General features: G+C 40.6%; 1 protein-coding gene across 2 annotated transcripts in view; it reads right to left on the bottom strand.

Annotated features, from left to right (window-relative positions):
• Positions 1-2,043: 2,043 nt before the first annotated feature.
• Positions 2,044-18,574, bottom strand: part of GDAP1 (ganglioside induced differentiation associated protein 1) — a 34,040-nt gene continuing 17,509 nt past the window's right edge. The window contains exons 1-6 of one of the 2 annotated variants that reach the window (XM_075494830.1): positions 13,887-14,053; positions 13,442-13,634; positions 12,033-12,206; positions 8,394-8,488; positions 7,813-7,927; positions 2,044-5,472 (exon numbers count right to left, since the gene is read on the bottom strand). In XM_075494830.1, coding sequence (XP_075350945.1) covers positions 5,090-5,472; positions 7,813-7,927; positions 8,394-8,488; positions 12,033-12,206; positions 13,442-13,634; positions 13,887-13,937 — 1,011 coding nt within the window. In that variant the 5' untranslated portion in view covers positions 13,938-14,053 and the 3' untranslated portion in view covers positions 2,044-5,089. Of the gene's footprint in view, positions 5,473-7,812; positions 7,928-8,393; positions 8,489-12,032; positions 12,207-13,441; positions 13,635-13,886; positions 14,054-18,574 lie in introns of those variants that run through there. The other variant, XM_075494831.1, reaches the window with a different exon arrangement.

Here is an 18,574-nt window from a genome sequence, read left to right as displayed (position 1 = left end):
CCCTCCACGTGCTCCCCAGTTCTGCCTGAAAAGCAATTTCCTTTAGAGAAGCCGTTTCTCTTTGGTTCTTTAACCACAGCCAGACATGCGAAGAACTCCTCCTTTACTCCCTTCCAGGCTGCTGGCGGGGACTATACCTGCCTTCACAGCAGGATTTAGACAACGTCTTCAGTCCTACAAAGGATCTCAAAAATTGCACATAATAAAGCACTGAGTTTGAACCACAAAGGACGATCCTCATTGTGTTAATTTGAAATAAATCAACCAGATTTTCATCATTTTAGCTTTAGAGCTGGATTTTATAAATAATATAGTAATATACATAATTGTCAATTAGCCATTTTTAGCAGAAGAAATATGGAAGGGATAAATAGGGATATTATATAGATTATATATAAAGGAGATTAATATATATTAATGTATATAAAGTAGATTATATTGATTTATGCTATTATATATTAGTTTACACAATATACTTTTATACAATTATTTACAAGTATTTTAAACTGTTGTAAAAATTAATGCTGATGTAAAGCTAAGATGGAAATAGCTAGAACTTCAGCTCTGCAAATTCCAACAGATTCTTCCCACAACACTAAGCTTATCCACTGCTTAACTGTTTTATGGTGCAACATTTTTAACTTCACATTAAATAAAGCACCATGATTGTAACTTAGAAAGAAAAACAGAAATAAAAATGCTACTGAAGTACTGTATGAGTGAGTTAGCAGTATTGTAAGAACTCTGGCTTCTGGAATTTCCTGAGTTTTGAGTGCCTGACTTTGTGACTTGGTACTGCACCAAAATAAAAATTTCTTTTTAAAGAAAGGAGGGGAAAAAAACCCCATATTTTGTTTGGGATTTTTCTATATGCTTTTGACTTCCTTAGTGCATCTTATAAATTGCCTAAGCACAACCTTACACCTCTTTGTCTAACATCAGCTAAACAGAGCGATAAACTTAATAAGGAAGCCTCAGTAAAGAATAATCTGTCATATGCCTTATTGCAGAGCACAGTGTGCTCGTTAGCTGATCCACTACTTTTCACCTACTTTCTGTCTACTGCTATCTCTAATCCTCATGAATTAGGGCATGCTAATCTGCTCTCTAAACCCAAGTAGCTCCTTGCTCTCATAAAATTAAGACTTAAGTAAAAAATGCCTTTAAAAATGTGATATACAAAAGTGGACGTATAGCTATGTGAATCTGGATAAGGTATTCACACTCGCTGTACTTACCTTCCCATTCACTCTTGCTCCTCTCGTCTGTTTAGACATAAGCTTTTCACAGCAAAGGGCTCTGTGTATACTTCTGATTAATGCTAACACCAAGGCTACCTCAAAGTTGGTCCATAGACCCAGGTGTCAAAATCTCCTGAAACTCAAGCCCTACCAGCTGTCTACCTGATCCTAGCAGCTCTGCTGACTTTCGAAATACTGAGAAGAAATGTATGCAAGCCTCAAGTACTCTTGCCTATTCATCTGCTTAACAAGGAAAGAGGTCCAATGCAGACTGCTACCATGCAAGACTGAAAAAAAAAAAAAAAAAAAAAGAGCTTATGGCCAGACTAACACTAGTCAGGGCACACTGTTTGGTCTCATTAAGGGCAATGTCAGTGTGGACACAGCTTACAAGTTTATCAGGTACCTTACAGAAAGGAGCCCCAGCTTCTGCAGCTCAACAAAGTAAGCCAAGAATCAGGGTCACACTCGGAAGGGAAGTGGGTTTTTTTTGACATGGATTAATTGAAAACACAAAAACTGCTTGCCCATCTTCCTTAAATGAGCTTTTTACATTATTAAATGGCTTCTGTCGAGCTTCATGCATATACAGCTCAGACAGGCAACCAAAGAAAACTATCATTGTAGGTGTTGTTTCCAGATACATGCAAAGCAATCTGCTGAACACCTTTTAAACTGAAATATCAGAGGCATCTCTCCCTGAATAGCATTAAACTCTTTACAGCAATGCTGTGTCATCCTCAAATGTGCTTTGTTTTACTGATACAGAAGACATAAACCAGTCTAGAAAGTGGCCTTAGAATCGATGTTTATTGTGCAGGTCCCACATACAAGGATATGATATGAAATATATCTGATGTGTGATATGAGAGCAAACAGTAAATGAAAACCAGAAGATTGCTTCTGTATCCAATCTAAATAGTATACAGAGGTACCACAGGAAAGAAAATACGCCAGGCCAAAAAGAAACTTTACAAGCACCACACAAAAGCTATCCTGCACAAAGAGCCATATACAGCCTATGTGCTTCTAAATCTCATCCTATTTTGAGGAATTTAATCATGGATAAGCCTTTTGCTGCCACCTGTACAGAAATCGACGTTTCACAGAGTATTTCAGGGCAGTGAAAACAAGTAGGCTATCAAATAGTTGAACTAACAGACATGAATTAAACTAAGGATCCAAACTTTTCCACAGTAAAGATTCTATCCACATTCACTCCTGCAGACGACAAGTTTAATTGCTGTTCGGTGACATTCATTTTAATGTGAACTATTATTTCAACTTTGCCCTTTTATTTATCCAGTGTAGAAATTACACACAAGCATAAATGGCAGGTACCAGAGAACGAGCCTGTAGCAGACCAAAGCAGTTGTTTCAAGAGCTCTTGCGAGGCTGCTAGTCTGATGAGGATGCTCACATCCATCCTATACTGAGATCACAAACATTTTGTTTGTGAAAACTAGCGTTTTCCTGCACATCTCCGAGGCATGGCAAAGTGTAGCCCTGGAGGACCACTGACATCTGGTGGTCATTTCAGTCCTTCCCAACAGTACCTGCAGCTCCTGGCAGGCAACGAGTGCTAGCTGAAGCGTAGAGATCACTGAGGTTTGGGGGGAAGTAAAACTGCTTCATCAATAATTAGCCTGTACCACAGCCCACAGGGCTGCTAGCGTGAACTAAACTGGCGTGCCTCTGGGGATGTAGGTGTTCTTATCTAGAACTAACATGTTGAAAAAAAAGAGGAAGGAAAAAGTAAAATATAAATTAATTCTAAAGAAAGCTAAGTCATATATATTGAATTTTACCGTGACTTGATCAGATTATATTTTACAGATGGCCTGACAGAAATACCTGCCAGGGAAGCATTAAGTTATGGGCCTTACTCTGTGTTTGTTAACTCTGTGGAATTTGTTGGTTACAAGTAAATGCAGATGAACTGCAATATACAAACAAACTCAGCTAAAGCTGCCAGCACATTAATAGTACTGCTGGATTAAACTTATTCTAGAGATGATAAAGCTTTTCTAAATAGAGCACATTTGATTCAACAAGTTCTTGAGAACAATTGGGTCATGAAATAGAATTATATAAAACTGTCTTTTGACAAATTAAAAAAAGCATTGTTTCCTAGGTAAGATGTTTCTTATTACTGAAAGGGAGCAATGAGATTTAGGTCTTCTTTTGCTAGACAACTAGCACAATATTAAATTATAAGCAGGAATATTGAACAATTTTATCCGTTTTGATATCTGCTAGACGGTCAGACTACCCAGACAGAAACTGCCTCAGTTCTCTCCAGCAAACTTGAGAGAGATCTTCTTAACGCTCAAAAGCAATTGTACAGTGAAACCACAGCCACCAGCACTGGGTCTAAAATGTACTTAGGCCTGTTAGCACTGGTTGTTGATAGGCAAACATTTAAAGCTATGTTTTGCTTGTTGCAGTTATCTACAACACGTAAACAAATCTCCAAGGCTTTCAGACATTCATCAAGAATATAAAAATCTTACTAAACTGTTATGAGAATTTTCAGCCCTTCCCAATTGTTTTCTTGCTGCAAAATGATTCAAAGTCTACTTTCACGTAAATGTGCATTTCTCATTGAAACAGGAGCTCAGTTCAAACCTAATAAAACTCTCAGCATCTGCTGAGTAGTGGGAAGTAATCAAAGTGTTTTCCTACACCTTTCCTACATGCTACAATAGTGCAGCTTCGCAAAAAATCTGCAGTACAAATAATCTGTCTCCAAACCGACCTATATTTTTCACTTACCACCAATGTGACACCTCTCCATAAGTAAACAGATTGCTAAATTACAGTTTCACCTTCAATCCAGGCTACCTAACCAGATTGAAAGACAGTGAACTATTTTAAATTACTTTTACAAAATGCGTTGTTGTGCGTATGTTTTCTAGATGGCTGCGGCACGTTGTGGGCAAACATTTCATAGAGGCACATGCAATTGCTAACATAGCCAAGTAGTGTGCAAAAAATAGCCAGTGCTCAGAGTGGAAACAAGAAAGGGTACATGGGACACTAATATGGAGACAACTGTATCAAGCCACCCCAATGAAAGCAGGAAATGTGCACTGAGATAGTTTGGTTTGACTCAGCCAGGGCTTGTGGCCGAGTTTGGGTACCTGGGTACCCAAACTAATCAAAATTGTTTTGTATTTCAGCAGAAGTCTAGCATCTGTTGACTGCTGATGCCTCTGGAGAATTTCACTCATGTGGCCCACAAATCACTGATGTCCATATGTGTTTCAGGTCTCTTCCTGTACTGCTGCATGAACATACAGTGACCACAAGCCTACTTTTTAACACATTCCTAAAGGTCCAACTGCAAATCAATAGACATTAATCAGTACAAAGATACTCACTTCCGCAGACAACAGGCATAGAGCCTATGTTCCACTTAAATCCTACTCCAAGCATTTAAAGTAAGTGCTATTTTCAGTATTTCAATAATGCTGGTTTCTGCACAGAAATGCATTTCACCAACAGTGAAAAGCTGTCACATTGCTGCATATCTATTAAATAAAAGCATTATAATTAGGTCAGCTACTGGGTAAAGGAGACAATAACCACTTTAACAAAGCACTGTCACAGCCCTTATAGGTCCTCATCTGAAAAGAAAGTCTCTTCTTTCCTTTGTTGTCCCTCCAACATATATTTTCCACAAGTATCTCAGCATTGCCAATCCAATTATACAACAGCAGGAGACGATTACTGTGTACAGTGTTCTAATTCACAGATATAACCTTTCTTCTACGTTTATATTTTATTTGGGATATTTTTCCTGGGGGGTAGAGATGCCCTCCACTCACCACCAGGGACAGACGGGTCTAAAAATAATTTTGCCTGGTTCTAATCGATAACATCATGTTGGCAAACCTCTTCCGAAAACACATGAAAGCAAGATAACCCATTCCCGCTATCATGCTGACCAGCAGGGTGGTGCCGAGAACCCTGGGCGCCCTTTTCTTGGCCACGCGGAATGCCGTTGGCAGAACAGCCGAGATTAATATATTATTGACGTGTCCTAAAACTTTGTAAAATGCTTTTCTCTTCAGGACACGCTCATAATAGGCTTCCAAGTTGGGTCGCTTTCCGTTTCCCCAGTTTCTTCTTGCTAATCCCAGAAACTTCAGGCGATGTAATGTGACGGCAAGTGATACATCTGCCAGACTGAAGAAATCACCACAGAGCCAAGGCTGATTCTCATCTTCTAAGCAGAGATAAAACATAAAGAATTAGCTGCTAATGGAATACAAGCACACATAGAAGCCTCCATGGGCTAACATTTAGTTTAGTGCTCTTTCAAAATGCTGTCTAATAAACACCACTAACACTTCAGCTAAGATATGACTTTAATCAGTGAACATTTTACTAATCCCTGTCCATTCTTCACACAATATTGTAAGGTCTTAGGCTCAGCAGCCTGGCCTACATTTGTTAAGGAAAAAAGAGTCACATTTCAGGTTCATAAATTAAAACCCACAGTAAATACTTATTTTCCTCAACTACATTTCTCAAATCTGGATTAAATTAAACAGGAGTGGAAAGGAAGAAGGCAGTTTAGCTTTTACTGAAAAGCTACCACTTGCCTGAAGAATTTATCATCTTGCCTGTGTCACTCAGCTCTATGGCATTCACTCAAGAACTGCTAATTTGCTGGAGACTTTCAAGTCAGAAAGAAAAGGATCAGATGACTGACCTGCACCAAACACATCAGCTCAGCAAGAAGACAGAGTTTGTCTACCCGTCCTTCCTTTGTGCCTCCTAGACCCCAAACCATGGGGCTTTCACACTGAGAAGTTTGAGAAGCGATGGACACTGCCCACCATTAGTCAGGAGCACAGATGGAGACCCCAGGCTCCCTCTCCAGTCAAAGGAAAGAGGTGAATCTTCCTGGGATGGCTCAGAGCAGGCACTGCCAGGCAGCATCACACCTCTAACTTCAGTGATCTGAACCACCACCACCTGAAAGGGCTGACCTGTACCGACTACACCAAGAGCTTTTGAAACCCAGGATATGAAATTTGGTAGTTAGCATAGCTGCCAGCATGAGACCTCTGCTCTAGCCTAGATCTCAGAAAGGACTATGCCGTTCCCTCCTCATTTGCAACCTTTTGCAGTTCTTCCCACACAACAGGCAGGCAAAACCGCTGGCATGAAAACATTCAGCAGCATCTCTGTGGAAACAGAGAAATTTTGCAATGTCCCTTTCAACTCATTTGCCACCAGAGGAAAGCAACAGTTTGGCACACCGCTGGTAGCAGTCCATTTTGACCGGTTATGCAGGTCTGGAAGAAAGGCCTCTGCAGAGAATGAGTGTATCCTACGTTGCTGAAAGGATACCTAGGGATTCATCCAGTGCATTATGTAAGTAAGATGATGGAAAGGAAGACCAAAGAAGCTAACCTGTGTGAAAGAAAGATGCCTGCAGTGGCAGCAGCAGTAAGTGAATGAGGGATTTGAGCAGTAGCAACAGAAGCAGAAGCTGAGAGGCTGACCAGGACCTGGAGAAGCATTGTTCACAAACCTCAAAAATGTGAATACCTCATACAAAATTCCAAGAGGCAGGTAACAGCCGTATGTTTTACTAAATCCTGTGATCCTGGCTGTTTTCATAAGCTCATCAATATTGTATCAGTTGACTCCTTGGAAAGGCTATTTAGCAGAGAAAGCAAAGGGGTTGCTGGAAATGGTGACAGACTTATGTTTGCTGAAAAAAATCCTACCATCCTTTGCGAATTAAAACATTTTCTGTGACTCTTTTGCTGTTGAGTCAGTAGAAAATTTAACCTAGATTTTCAATCGCTGGTTCAAATCTACTGTCTTGATAGTAACTGATAATTATTACAACAGCTATTTATAGAGCCAAACACAAAGAGTTATTGATTTGAGCAGATGCAGTTGATATTGACTGATGCTTCATGCAGCTCCCAGTGAAGTCAGAGGAAGGATTCCTATTAGCACCACTGGGAGCTGGACCAGACTCCGAATAAGCAGAAGACTAAACACATTTAAACAAAATTCGACTTTCATTTGGGTGGACGGCAGGTAAACACCACTGCTTTCCAAGAGGGTAGGGGAGGGGGGTTCCTTAATGATTAAAGCACTTATCAGATTGCTAATTCTGCATATACCACAAATATCAGCCCAGTGTTTACACAAGATTGTAATAAACCTGTGTTAAACATTAAGGTTGTGATCATTACAGTGAACTGAGGCCTACAACTACAACATCAAGAATAACATTCTGTAGTTAAGGTTTTTCTTGTTTTGTTGATAAAATACTGCAAAATTGTGCAGCTAATTATAGTCACTATGCTGAAAATGTGATCAAGCACTCTCATAAGACCATGAGAACTCACTGACAGCAGCCGAGTCAATAAACTAGTATTTAAAACAGTGTTGATCACTTCTGTGATGTTAGATCAGTATATTCTAAAAGTATCACATCAGGCACATTAAAACCAGTCCTATAATGATGCTGTCAACAAGTTTATTCAGTCTGCCCAAACGTAAGCATCAACAGGACTTAGCAAGAATAATTCCTTACCTGGTGTTTCCTCATTTCGCCGCTGCAATTCAGTCTCAACCTGATCCAAAACTTTTTCCAGTTCATCCAGTATTTTCTTTAGGTATTTTATATTATCATGATCCAGCAGTTTAGACTAAATATATATACAGGTTAGTGTTTTAATCATTGTACGGAGTTTATACTTTTATCAGATACACTTTTACTTAGATACTACAGTCTTATTCATAAAATGTGATTATTTTCTCCACACAGTCAGCTGGATACCATTTGGATAGTGGTGACAATTCAGATATCAGAAGAAAAACATTAGAGATGCTAGATATCGAGGTTTGCCTTACCCTGCAGGGTGTTCAATAGCCCAAGACCAGCACTGATGTGTACTTACCTTTGAAGTCAGTGGGACCAGTCCAATACTTCAGCACACACTTTAAGTGTGTAGCTGATCTGGGGGACAGACTGCTTCATGCCTTGTAGGGTTAAATCACTGCATGACATTACTGGTAATGACATGTGAAACAAATATTTACATCGTGACAGAAAAAATCTGACGCTAACAAGCTCATAATAAAGGGGAGGGGAAATACAAAGAGTTTTCTTACTTTAAGGCGCTTTTGTTTTGCTATATAGGCATCTTGAAGGTCTGGATTTTCTTCCGCAAGTTTCTTCAACTCTGATTCTGTGTTACTTATTTGGCCTGATACAAAAAACCAAAAGAATGACATTAGATATCCAAACATACCCATAATACAATCCACAGGAACTAATCAATAGCTTGTGTACAAATATCACACCGAAGAAATGGGAAGTGGTACGTCAATGAAGCACCACCACCAAGTTGGGATTCAAAACCATCATGTTTTGGAAAACTTAACTGCTGCATAAATTGACCTCACCACACCTTCTGCTCATCAGTTTGCAGTGAACTCTACAAACTGGTGATCAGCCAGGCAAGAATGAGGAATTTGTGTTAATATTTTTCTCTTATTCAGATAAAACCATTTTGCTGCCAAAAACTGTGCTAAATCCATGAAATTCTACTACAAATACCTTAGGTCTCTGATGTTTTTGTACCTCAGTTCCTGGGTTCCTAACACACTTTTCATGCTGTGAAAGTGCAGATAGGTCACATGCATAATTCCACAGCAACAGCCTAAATACCACTGAGTATGGAACCAAGGTGCTTTCAGCTGGCTAAAATGTGACACCAAAATCTGATACCTTTTGGAAATGTTCATTACAGAGTATATGGATGTTCTAGAAAAACATGACTTAAAGAAGGAATGATGCCAAAAATGTAAGATAATTTTACTGATTTCTACTACACATGTATAGTCTTTTCTCTCCTTAAAATGGGGCTTTGCTTGAAAATGCCATACTTAGAGACCTAGAATACCAAAAGATAGTGAATAATAAGTTATCTTCTAAAAATACATATTTCTAGTAATAAACTGAGAACAAAAGAATAATTATAGGGCATGAATCACCTCTCACTTATCCTTGATAATCAAGATTAGTTCCAATTAAGTCTTATAAACGGATTAAAAAATTATTGCTAGAGAATAATGAACTCACTGTTTTATGTATTCTTTGTTTCAACCTGACATGACTGTGAAAGCCATCTTTCAACATAGTATATGAAGCAATTGAAGGATGTAATCACACAACTAAAATCTTACATATGCAATTAATTACTTAATTGAATTTGGTATGCATAAACATAATACATAACTGGCTGGTGGCTTATTATATCTAGCACTCTGAAAAAGATCAGCTTTTCAAAGCTGAAAACTAAACTATCCAGGACAAGTTTGAACAAGCAAGGGAATTGTTTAGGAACATCCACAAGCTATTCAAAAAAATGCCTCAAATCAAGAAAGCAGGCTATGCTTTAAGTATAAAAAGGTAAGAAAACATCCCAATTTAGACAAATAATAATTTTAGCTCTACCAATATGAATGTGTGTGTGTAAACTGACAACAATTTATACCAACTAGAAGCTAGAGGGGAAGAATACATACAGTCAGCAGAACAGAAGACAATGTTGTAAAGTGAACTGTAATAAAAGCACTGACTATCACCATGTGAAAACAGAAAAGCTACCAATAATGCCTATGAGTAAAGTAAAATTCTTCAATAAACAGTTAGCATCCAAATTTGGGGGAAAAAAGAAAAACAGACAGTACACTGATATAAGAGAATAATTCATGTTACTTCAGTAAAAAAAAAGAATGCTAATTACTCTTGCTGAAATTACCCATTCTAAATCTCTCCAGAGACTTTTTATAAAGAATTTATTTTTAAATAACCATTGATCACTGAACCAGCACCACTGACTTCTAAATACTTTGCAATGCTCAAGAAGTTTCCAGCAGACAGAAAGAAAACTAATTCTGCACTGATATTTTATAAAGGATAACTCATGCAACTATAAGGAAAACTAACTGCCTGACTTCACTTCTGACAACGTAACAGAGTGGCTAATAAGAGAACTGACTTGCCAAAAACTTTAAGGAGAAGGATAACACAGCTTGTCGAAATAGAATTTTTCAAACTAACACAATGTCATCTTTAATAATATTATGAATTTAGTAATAGTATAGTTGTATTACATTTCAAAGTCTCTGCACTATCTGACTTTGTTCTACGGAGCATTCTAAAATATCATACAAAAAATTAATTCGATATAAAGCATTGACATTGACAAAAAAAATAAGGGATCTCAGAACACAACCGTAAACAGGGAATCGTCATCCAGCCATGTTCTCGGGATTTGATCCTTGTCCTAGAACTATTTAGTTCTTTCGTAATACTTAAAAGGAAACATAAAAGCATTAATTTAAGTTTGCCACGGTACAAAGACTAGAAGGGACATAAATCAAGAAAAAACATGGCACTGATATGCAGTGGTCTGGACTGGTTGATAAACTGGGCCTAAGCAACCAATCGATGTTTCAATACAGTCCAATGTAAAATATAAACTGAAGCATAAGATGCAGGCCATGTTTCTTGGTGAGAGGACTGTAAGCTTGCAAGCAGTTCTGAAAAGTTAGACTGAGGTCATGATCCACGACCAGCTGAACAAGGATTTCCAGCGCACTTCTGTGGCTGAAAGTAACGCTGGAGTCCTTGAACATACATACAGTGAAAAAAACAAGAATAAAGAATTAAATATTTATCTCCTTATCTGATACCAAAAGTGAACAGAATCTGCTGTCCAGTTCTGGCATCCAAACCCAGGAGGAAAAAAAAAAAAAAGAGCTATGAGAACTGAAAGATTATTTGTCAACGATTTTTCTGAGTATCACTGAACGTTGTTTAAACTAAGCAAACTACTGGATTTGAAACAGGGGCTCATTTCAGGAGGTTCTCTGTTATAAAGGGGACTGGGCAACATAATCTACAGTTATTTCCTCTGCCCTTAATATATTTTTTCATGGGAAACTGGTATGTATATAAAAGTCCATCAGGTAAAATAGCAATACCAAGGAAGTCAAAAGACATTTTACCGTTGATTCTGCCAGACCACTGGTTCATCCTTTATCCTGATTCTATATTGTTGTGTTATTTGCACCCAGGATTTTGGTTTAAATTGTGCTTTAATGATTTCCATTGGTCTAATGAACTCAAGCTACTTACTTATTCACACTTTTTTTTCTTCCTCCCTACCCTGGTACCAAGTTGACACTAGTACATTCCTCAGACAAAAAGGGACTGATAATTCTCTTATAATATAGTAGATGAACATACTCTGTTTCATTGAGGTTAACCTGCATTTGCACCACTTTGAGAGGAAAGCAATTGCTTTAATTTAATAGGTAAACTTATTACAAGTTTACAATTGCAAAAAAATGGGTTTCCTTCAGTGTAGTGGTTTGATGTGAGCAGTAATAGAGCTGTTCCCTAGAAATTCCTTTATAAGCATGAACAGCAAGATCAGAAAATAAAATACTCACACCTGTCACAGCTGCCATTTTCTGCTATGCACAAGAAGCACATTTTCAATAATTAGGAAAATTAATTCCACAGACACCTCAAAAATGACACTTCCTCTTTCCTGTTTTCAAATCATAACAGACTACATAATCAATAAAAAGTATATGCGCAAATTATCAAGGACTGCAACTAAAATTGGAAATCTATGCTCAATATATTCTGCGTAAGGTGCACTGAAGGCACAAGATGAATGTAATGCAACATCCTATTAACTGATAGGCATTCAGAGCTATACCAGTACATACTACGAATTCTGCTGGTAGCATAGGCTGGAATCATGGAGTCCACTGTTAACTCGGGGTGCAGGATGCAGCCATGCGTGTAGGCATCCATAGGCAAGGAGTCTAAAAGCTCTCTGTAGTGTTGCACCCTTGGATAATACATGCTCCCTTCTTCTGGCATTAATCTTGGTACTTCCTCTGCAATACAAAGTTAAAAATAAAGTTAAGAAAAGAAGAACCATGTAATTGACCAAAAGCAGTATTTGTAAAGTTGTTTTGGTTACGTCCAACCAGCACAGATGACACAGCCACGGTTAAGAAGCCTCACTTGTTCCGCACCATAACCCAACAGTGTCATCACAGCTCAGAGAAACGTATATACACACACTTCATTTTAAAACGTTTGAGTAATTCCAATTCCTATGCAGCAACCCACATAAACATGTATTTAAGAGGCCTTCAAATCAGAAAACCGGATTCAGCATCTATTTCGTACTTCTAGGAACGGGTGAACATGGCACACAACCTTTTAGTCCTCTCCCAGTAGGGCACAACCGAGGTCCTAGTAAGTTGTTACAGCTGAAACATCGCTACAGCTGCAATGCTGTAAAAATTACAGTACAGGAATCCTGCTCAAAGCATGATTAGAAGTATTCCTGCACACCACTGAGTTTTATCCCGCCCTCGATCTACTTGGGCCTCGACTCCTCATTTGATGAAAACGCCAGCATTAGATACGTATTATGTTCGCCCAACAATGAACTTTCCTTCACGCCTTAGAAATCACAGCGCTAAACCCCTGACACACAAAATGCTGCCTCTTCACACCTAAAAAAGTACAACTCTGCATTTCCTTCAAAAATTGAGGCAGTCTGTTTTTTGGCAATACAGACACAAAGAATTTCACAAGTCTGCATGCGATCACTTCCGAGTTTTTTCTTCCTACATTTTTACCTCTTCACTCCATTTTCCCTCCAAAAATAATGTACTCATTCTACTTCCTTTTCCACCCAAGATTATTCTGGAATTAAGCATCTTTTTTTCTCGCAGAGAAGCAGGGCCTGCCCAACAACAGCAGTTGTGCAGCTCTCTGTTCCAGACGCTATTTTTCGCGGCAGTCTCACCACAGGGTTGGCGCAGCGCAGTGCTGCCATCACTGACTTCTCCATCCTTCCTGACGGGGTGAGGAGGACAGCGGTAGCTTTGTACTTGCAGCTGCTTATAAAGGTACTGGAAGGCCTTCAGTTCATTTTAAAGGAACATGTTTTTACCCCATACCACCAACTATTAGGAAAACCCATTTACTTGTGGGGCTATAAACGTTTTCTGGTCCCAAACGAACCACCACGAAGCGACACGGAGCTGACCCCAACCCTGCTGCATGCTGCGGGTACTTGGGGAAGGATTTCACACCAAAACGCCTACGGGATTACCATCTACAAACGTTGCTTCAAGGTAATCGATAATCTGCGTTGCCTCACAAATGATGTTTTCCCCATGGATCAGGACAGGTACTTCTCCAGAGGAATTTAAGCGCATGAACCATGGTTCGTTGTGCTCGCTCAGCGGCAGGTTTACATCGTGCTCTTCGCACTTCAGGGCTTTTTCGGCTATCGCCAAGCGCACCTGCAATGGCATCACGGGGGTTACCCCAGGAGAAGCGCTCCCCGGACAGCTGACCCCGCTCTGTGGAGCCGGCCCGGCCCGGCCCCGGCTCCCGGCCCTGCCGCGGGTGCAGGCCACCCGCGCCGCCCTCCCTCCGGCCCAGCACCCGCCGCGGGCAGGCGGCGGCTGCCGGCACCGCCCCGCCCTGCCCCCGCCGGCACCCCGGCAGGAGGCAGCCGGGGGCCTGCAGCCCGCCGCCCCGCGCCCCCTCACCTTCTGCGAGGAGAAGGACTGCGTCCAGTGGTACAGCACCAGCGGCGCCATGCCCGGCGGCGCGGCGCGGCACCGCACGGCACGGCACGGCACGGCACGGCACGCTGCGCTGCGCTGCGCTGCGCCGGGCGGGGCAGGCGGCCTGCGCGGTCGCGCAGCGGCGGCCGTGCCCGCCCCGCGTCGGCCTGCTCTGGGAAATTAAAAGAAGGGGGTGCGGGGGACACCCCCTTCTTCCCCCCAGGCTGCCCCGGCACTGCTCAGAGGACGGCCCTTCCTCCGGGGAAACCGCCTGCAAAACCGTCTACAGCATCCCCTAGGGAAGCGCAGGAAGATGGATGCGCGGGTAAAAAGGTCACATGGCAGGATTTGCTCTTTTTTTTTTTTTAATCTTTTCTGTTTTTCTTGAGCAAGTACTTCTACTATGAATTTCAGGGATATTGGCATCACGCTCTTGGGGAAAAAACGATAAATATTACCGGAAGACATCCTGAATTGGACCCTGGGGGTATAAACACACTATTGCAAAATGCACTGAAGTTATAGCAAGAAGAAATAAAGCTCTAGAATAATATACACTTCTTTTGCCTCCAGATGTGTTCTTTCAATCTCAAGAGACAAGGCTTCTCAATTACTATTTTTTTCTAGACAAAATTAGAAAAAATGAACAATTTTGCAGGGTTTTTTTCCTATGTGAAGCAGGGTCCTGAAAAGCATCTGGTAACAAACACTAGCTTCCATCATCAGAAAATGCTTCCTTTGTATCTCACACTGGAGATAGTTTAGAAGATGCAATTGCTGATAGTACATGCCTTATTTATTAGACTCTCTCTGCTGCATCTGGGAAATGACCAAGCTAAAAACCATGGTGAGAGTACAGAGTCCAGAATATTGTTCTCTTCATCTTGACTGCTCGATCCGCAATGAAGGCAACTACTTCAGGTGAACCTGATAACCCACTCCCCCCTGCAGTTCCTGTATACCGGATGGATCTCACCATTAGTATCCTGAAGACTTGAACGTAGTACGTAGAGAGCTGCATCCCAATAACAAGTACATTTGATTTTAAGGGAAATTTTTACTAATGTCAAGCAAGGGAATGGATTTAAGTCACTGAAAGAGGGAAGGTAATGGACAAATCTTATAAATCAAAAGGGAAGAAACAAAGAGCCAGCTTCCAGCCCCGCACTGTTCACGTGAGTGGGCACAAGGGCAGCCCCGTGCCTTCCCCTGAGTCTACTCCCAGCTAGTCATGAACAGAAATAATCTTTTCAGAAGGGCAGGCACGATGAAAGGCTTCTCACAAATCCCAGCTGATAGTAGTCAGTGTGTTACTGATGGTAAATCCTACATTTTGGGGAAATGAATTTAATTGCAATTCTTTGAAATGTTGGAGAATGTGCTTAGAATTGATAATAAGAATGCAGTCAATGGAATGACATAAGTACATTGCAACTGGACTTATTTCTCTCCAAGATATATGTCTAAACTAAGAATGCTGGAATAGCCCCTCATGCACGTGGGCTTGAACCTATGACTCGCTGATACACAGGTATTCTCACAGGTCTCTACTGGGTTGCTGTACAGTTCCTCACAGTCTTACAATATCTCAAGGCAAAGAACTGAGCATTGGATACCCCAACATTATTTTTTTAAATTTGCATGCACTAGACACACTTCCAGGTTTGTGGGTTTTTTTCTTAATTTTGCCTTTGAATCAAAACGTTGTCGTTTTGTCAGTTACCAGACAGACCACTGCTCCATTTCAGTTCTCTCGTCCAACTAATTAATTTAATATCAAACATGGACTTCTGAGTTTGACTTATGTTTTGTTACCTGTTTTAGATGCCTAGAAAGGCAATGCAAGGTACCTATCTTCTAAGACAATAAGGGGGAAAGGACCAGTGAGAACAGCATTTCCTGCTTCAGACCTTTGCAGTAGCAGAGCAGCGGCAATCATACTCGGCTGTCTCTTCTTCCTTTAATCCTGCCATCGGTGTTGCTCTGAAATACCACCCGGACGGCGCTGGTTACCGTCCCGGCTTGCCCAGCGGGGGTTCAGCCGGCGGGGCAGCGCAGGCACCCCGCGGTGGGCAGCGCGGACACCCCGCGGTGGGGAGCGCAGGGCACCCCGCGGTGGGGAGCGCGGGCACTCTGCGGTGGGGAGCGCAGGCACCCCGCGGTGGGGAGCGCAGGCACCCCGCGGTGGGCAGCGCAGGCACCCCGCGGTGAGGAGCGCGGACACTCCGCGGTGGGCAGCGCTGGCGGCTGGGCTGCCCCCGCCCGCCCGCAGCTGTTCTCACCACTCGCCACACGAGGCCTCCCTTTTCCAAAAATACGGTGCAAAGTACCGTCTCCCTCCAGAGATGCTGGAGAAGCAAAGGGGCTGATGCCTGTTCTTCAGGACGAGCACCCAGCCGTCCACCTCCCAAGCCCCTGCACCTTCTCGTACACGAAGAAAAGCAAGCAAAAGGGCCAGGTTATGGAAAAGCTGACAGCATCCTGGAAAACCTTGTTCCATATGCATTTACACAAAGCTTTACACAACTGAAATGAAAGTTAATCTCCGTAAAGGTCCTTTTTAATGCGCCAATGTCGCGAACACAAAAGCAGCGCTAGGCACAAAGCCACACAACTCCAAATCTGACCGGCATCTTGGCACGTTGCTGTTGCGAGCAGACCGCTAGCGCTGTGTGATAGATCACTGCTCTCACCATATTGATAATTCTTGCCCTGTTTCTCTACATGGCCTCTCCTGGGCCTTTTTTAGCATTCTGTACGTTTACAAAAATATATATACACCCCTCTGCAAGTTTATTTTATGCACATATTTTTACCTCATGGAAAGAAAATAACATTTACAGGTATTACTAATAGATAAGCAGTACCAAAATCGACTTAATAAGCTGATGTATAAATTTGGTCAAAGATCTGGAAATCAGTATTCTGTTTTATTCTCTGGAAATCAGTATCTTGTTTTCTTCCTTACTTTATCACTCCATGATACTGTCAGGAAACATCTAGGCCAGATGTGTCATAAAAGTTATTGCTGCCAGTAAAAAAATAACTACTTCTTTCTTATCAGATCAATTTTTTGTGCATATTGAAAACCAAGTTTATTAGGTTATAGGGGGAAAAAAAAAATCTTTTGCTTTTTTTCAATGCAGCCAGAGCCATTATAGCTGAAAATTAGCTGGATTCTGTGTATGCATCATTAACAGATGCATTTGTTCAGTTCCAAGGGCAGAACTGGCCTAACTGACAGTGGTGCAGGAGTTAATACTGGTTGGGAAAGTAAGACGGGTTCTATTCTGGACCTTCTGTCATCAATAGTTATTGGCTAAATTCCAGTTGCGGACGCTGCACTACTGGCGATGACATGAGTCAAAAAACCCCGTAGCATTTAATTCAGATACACAGGTGAGATTTAATATTGACACAAGAACTGTCTTTAATATGACTGATGAATTAGATATGCAACCCTTCAGAAACAGCGAGAGCAAAGTTACATCTTGACAGTCACAGTTGAGACTATCTATGCCCTTATTTAACTGTGTATAAAATCATGGAGGGATGCCAACCTAAGTAATTCTAGATAGCTGATGCATATTCCCAAGAAATATAATTACTGAGTTACCATTTTACATCCAACAAAATCCACCTATTAATAGAACTTATTTAGTCACTTTCAAACTTACGTAACATATCATACTAGGTTTTCTTCAGGGATTTCACCACAAAATTCTGCCCAAGTTTTCCCTAAATACCATAGTCCAACCTGTTCCATGCAGAAGGAGTTTCATATGTCAATACTTCAGAAGTACTGCTTAATAATTAATTTTTCTATATAAAATTATTCTTAGTCGTTTTATAGTAAGCCTATTTCAAAATAGTAGTGATTGCATACATTTTTAGTTCTTGAGATATAACAAAAATATTCATTGTTCTAATGCTATAAAAACTTCAACAGTTTTGATGATTGGAATAAATTTTCCTGAAATATCAGGATTTTTAATCAAGCACAAAAATAGATTTAATATATTTACATAAGGTGCAAAAAGGCCAATTTCTTAGCTATAAACCTTAAAATCTAGGTATTATCGTTACAGCTTTATCCAGTCTATCACTCCTCAAGCTTTTATACAAACTGCATCTTCAAATTAGATGTGTAACTCACACGAGTAAAAATTATATTAAAAAGTTCTCCTGTGCTCTGTACCTTTGTGCACAACATCCAGGTGTTGATTTTTATACTGGTTTTAATCTAACAGTGATGACATTTTGTTGAGCAAACATCGCCATCATGTTGCATGTTAGCGCAGCATTGTCTAGCACATTGGGTTTTGGCTGTCCATTAAAATTCACATATTACCACAGCACAAACAATGAATGTAAAAAACAGTATCTTTCAGCTATTGCCTGTGGCCAAAAACAGAGCATGCAACTTTGAGCTAGTAAAATAGATTATTTAGATGCTGAAACAAACTCCACCAAAGATAGTGAGTGGGGTGATTTGTACTGACTTCAATGGGTCGTATATCTGGCCTTAGGCCTGTTCAACTTCTACTGCAATCACGCTGCAAAATATAAAGATCCAGTAACTGGGATGACAACCAAGCACAGAAAACCTTAAGGAAACCTAAGGGGTTAAATACAATTTTGTAAAATGTCCTTTGAAGTCTCATGAAGTA

Source organism: Mycteria americana, chromosome 2 (assembly GCF_035582795.1).
Source record: "Mycteria americana isolate JAX WOST 10 ecotype Jacksonville Zoo and Gardens chromosome 2, USCA_MyAme_1.0, whole genome shotgun sequence".
NCBI classification, from domain to species: Eukaryota; Metazoa; Chordata; class Aves; order Ciconiiformes; family Ciconiidae; genus Mycteria; species Mycteria americana.
The sequence above is the reverse complement of the archived record's forward strand: the minus strand, read 5'-3'. Positions and strand labels throughout refer to the sequence as shown.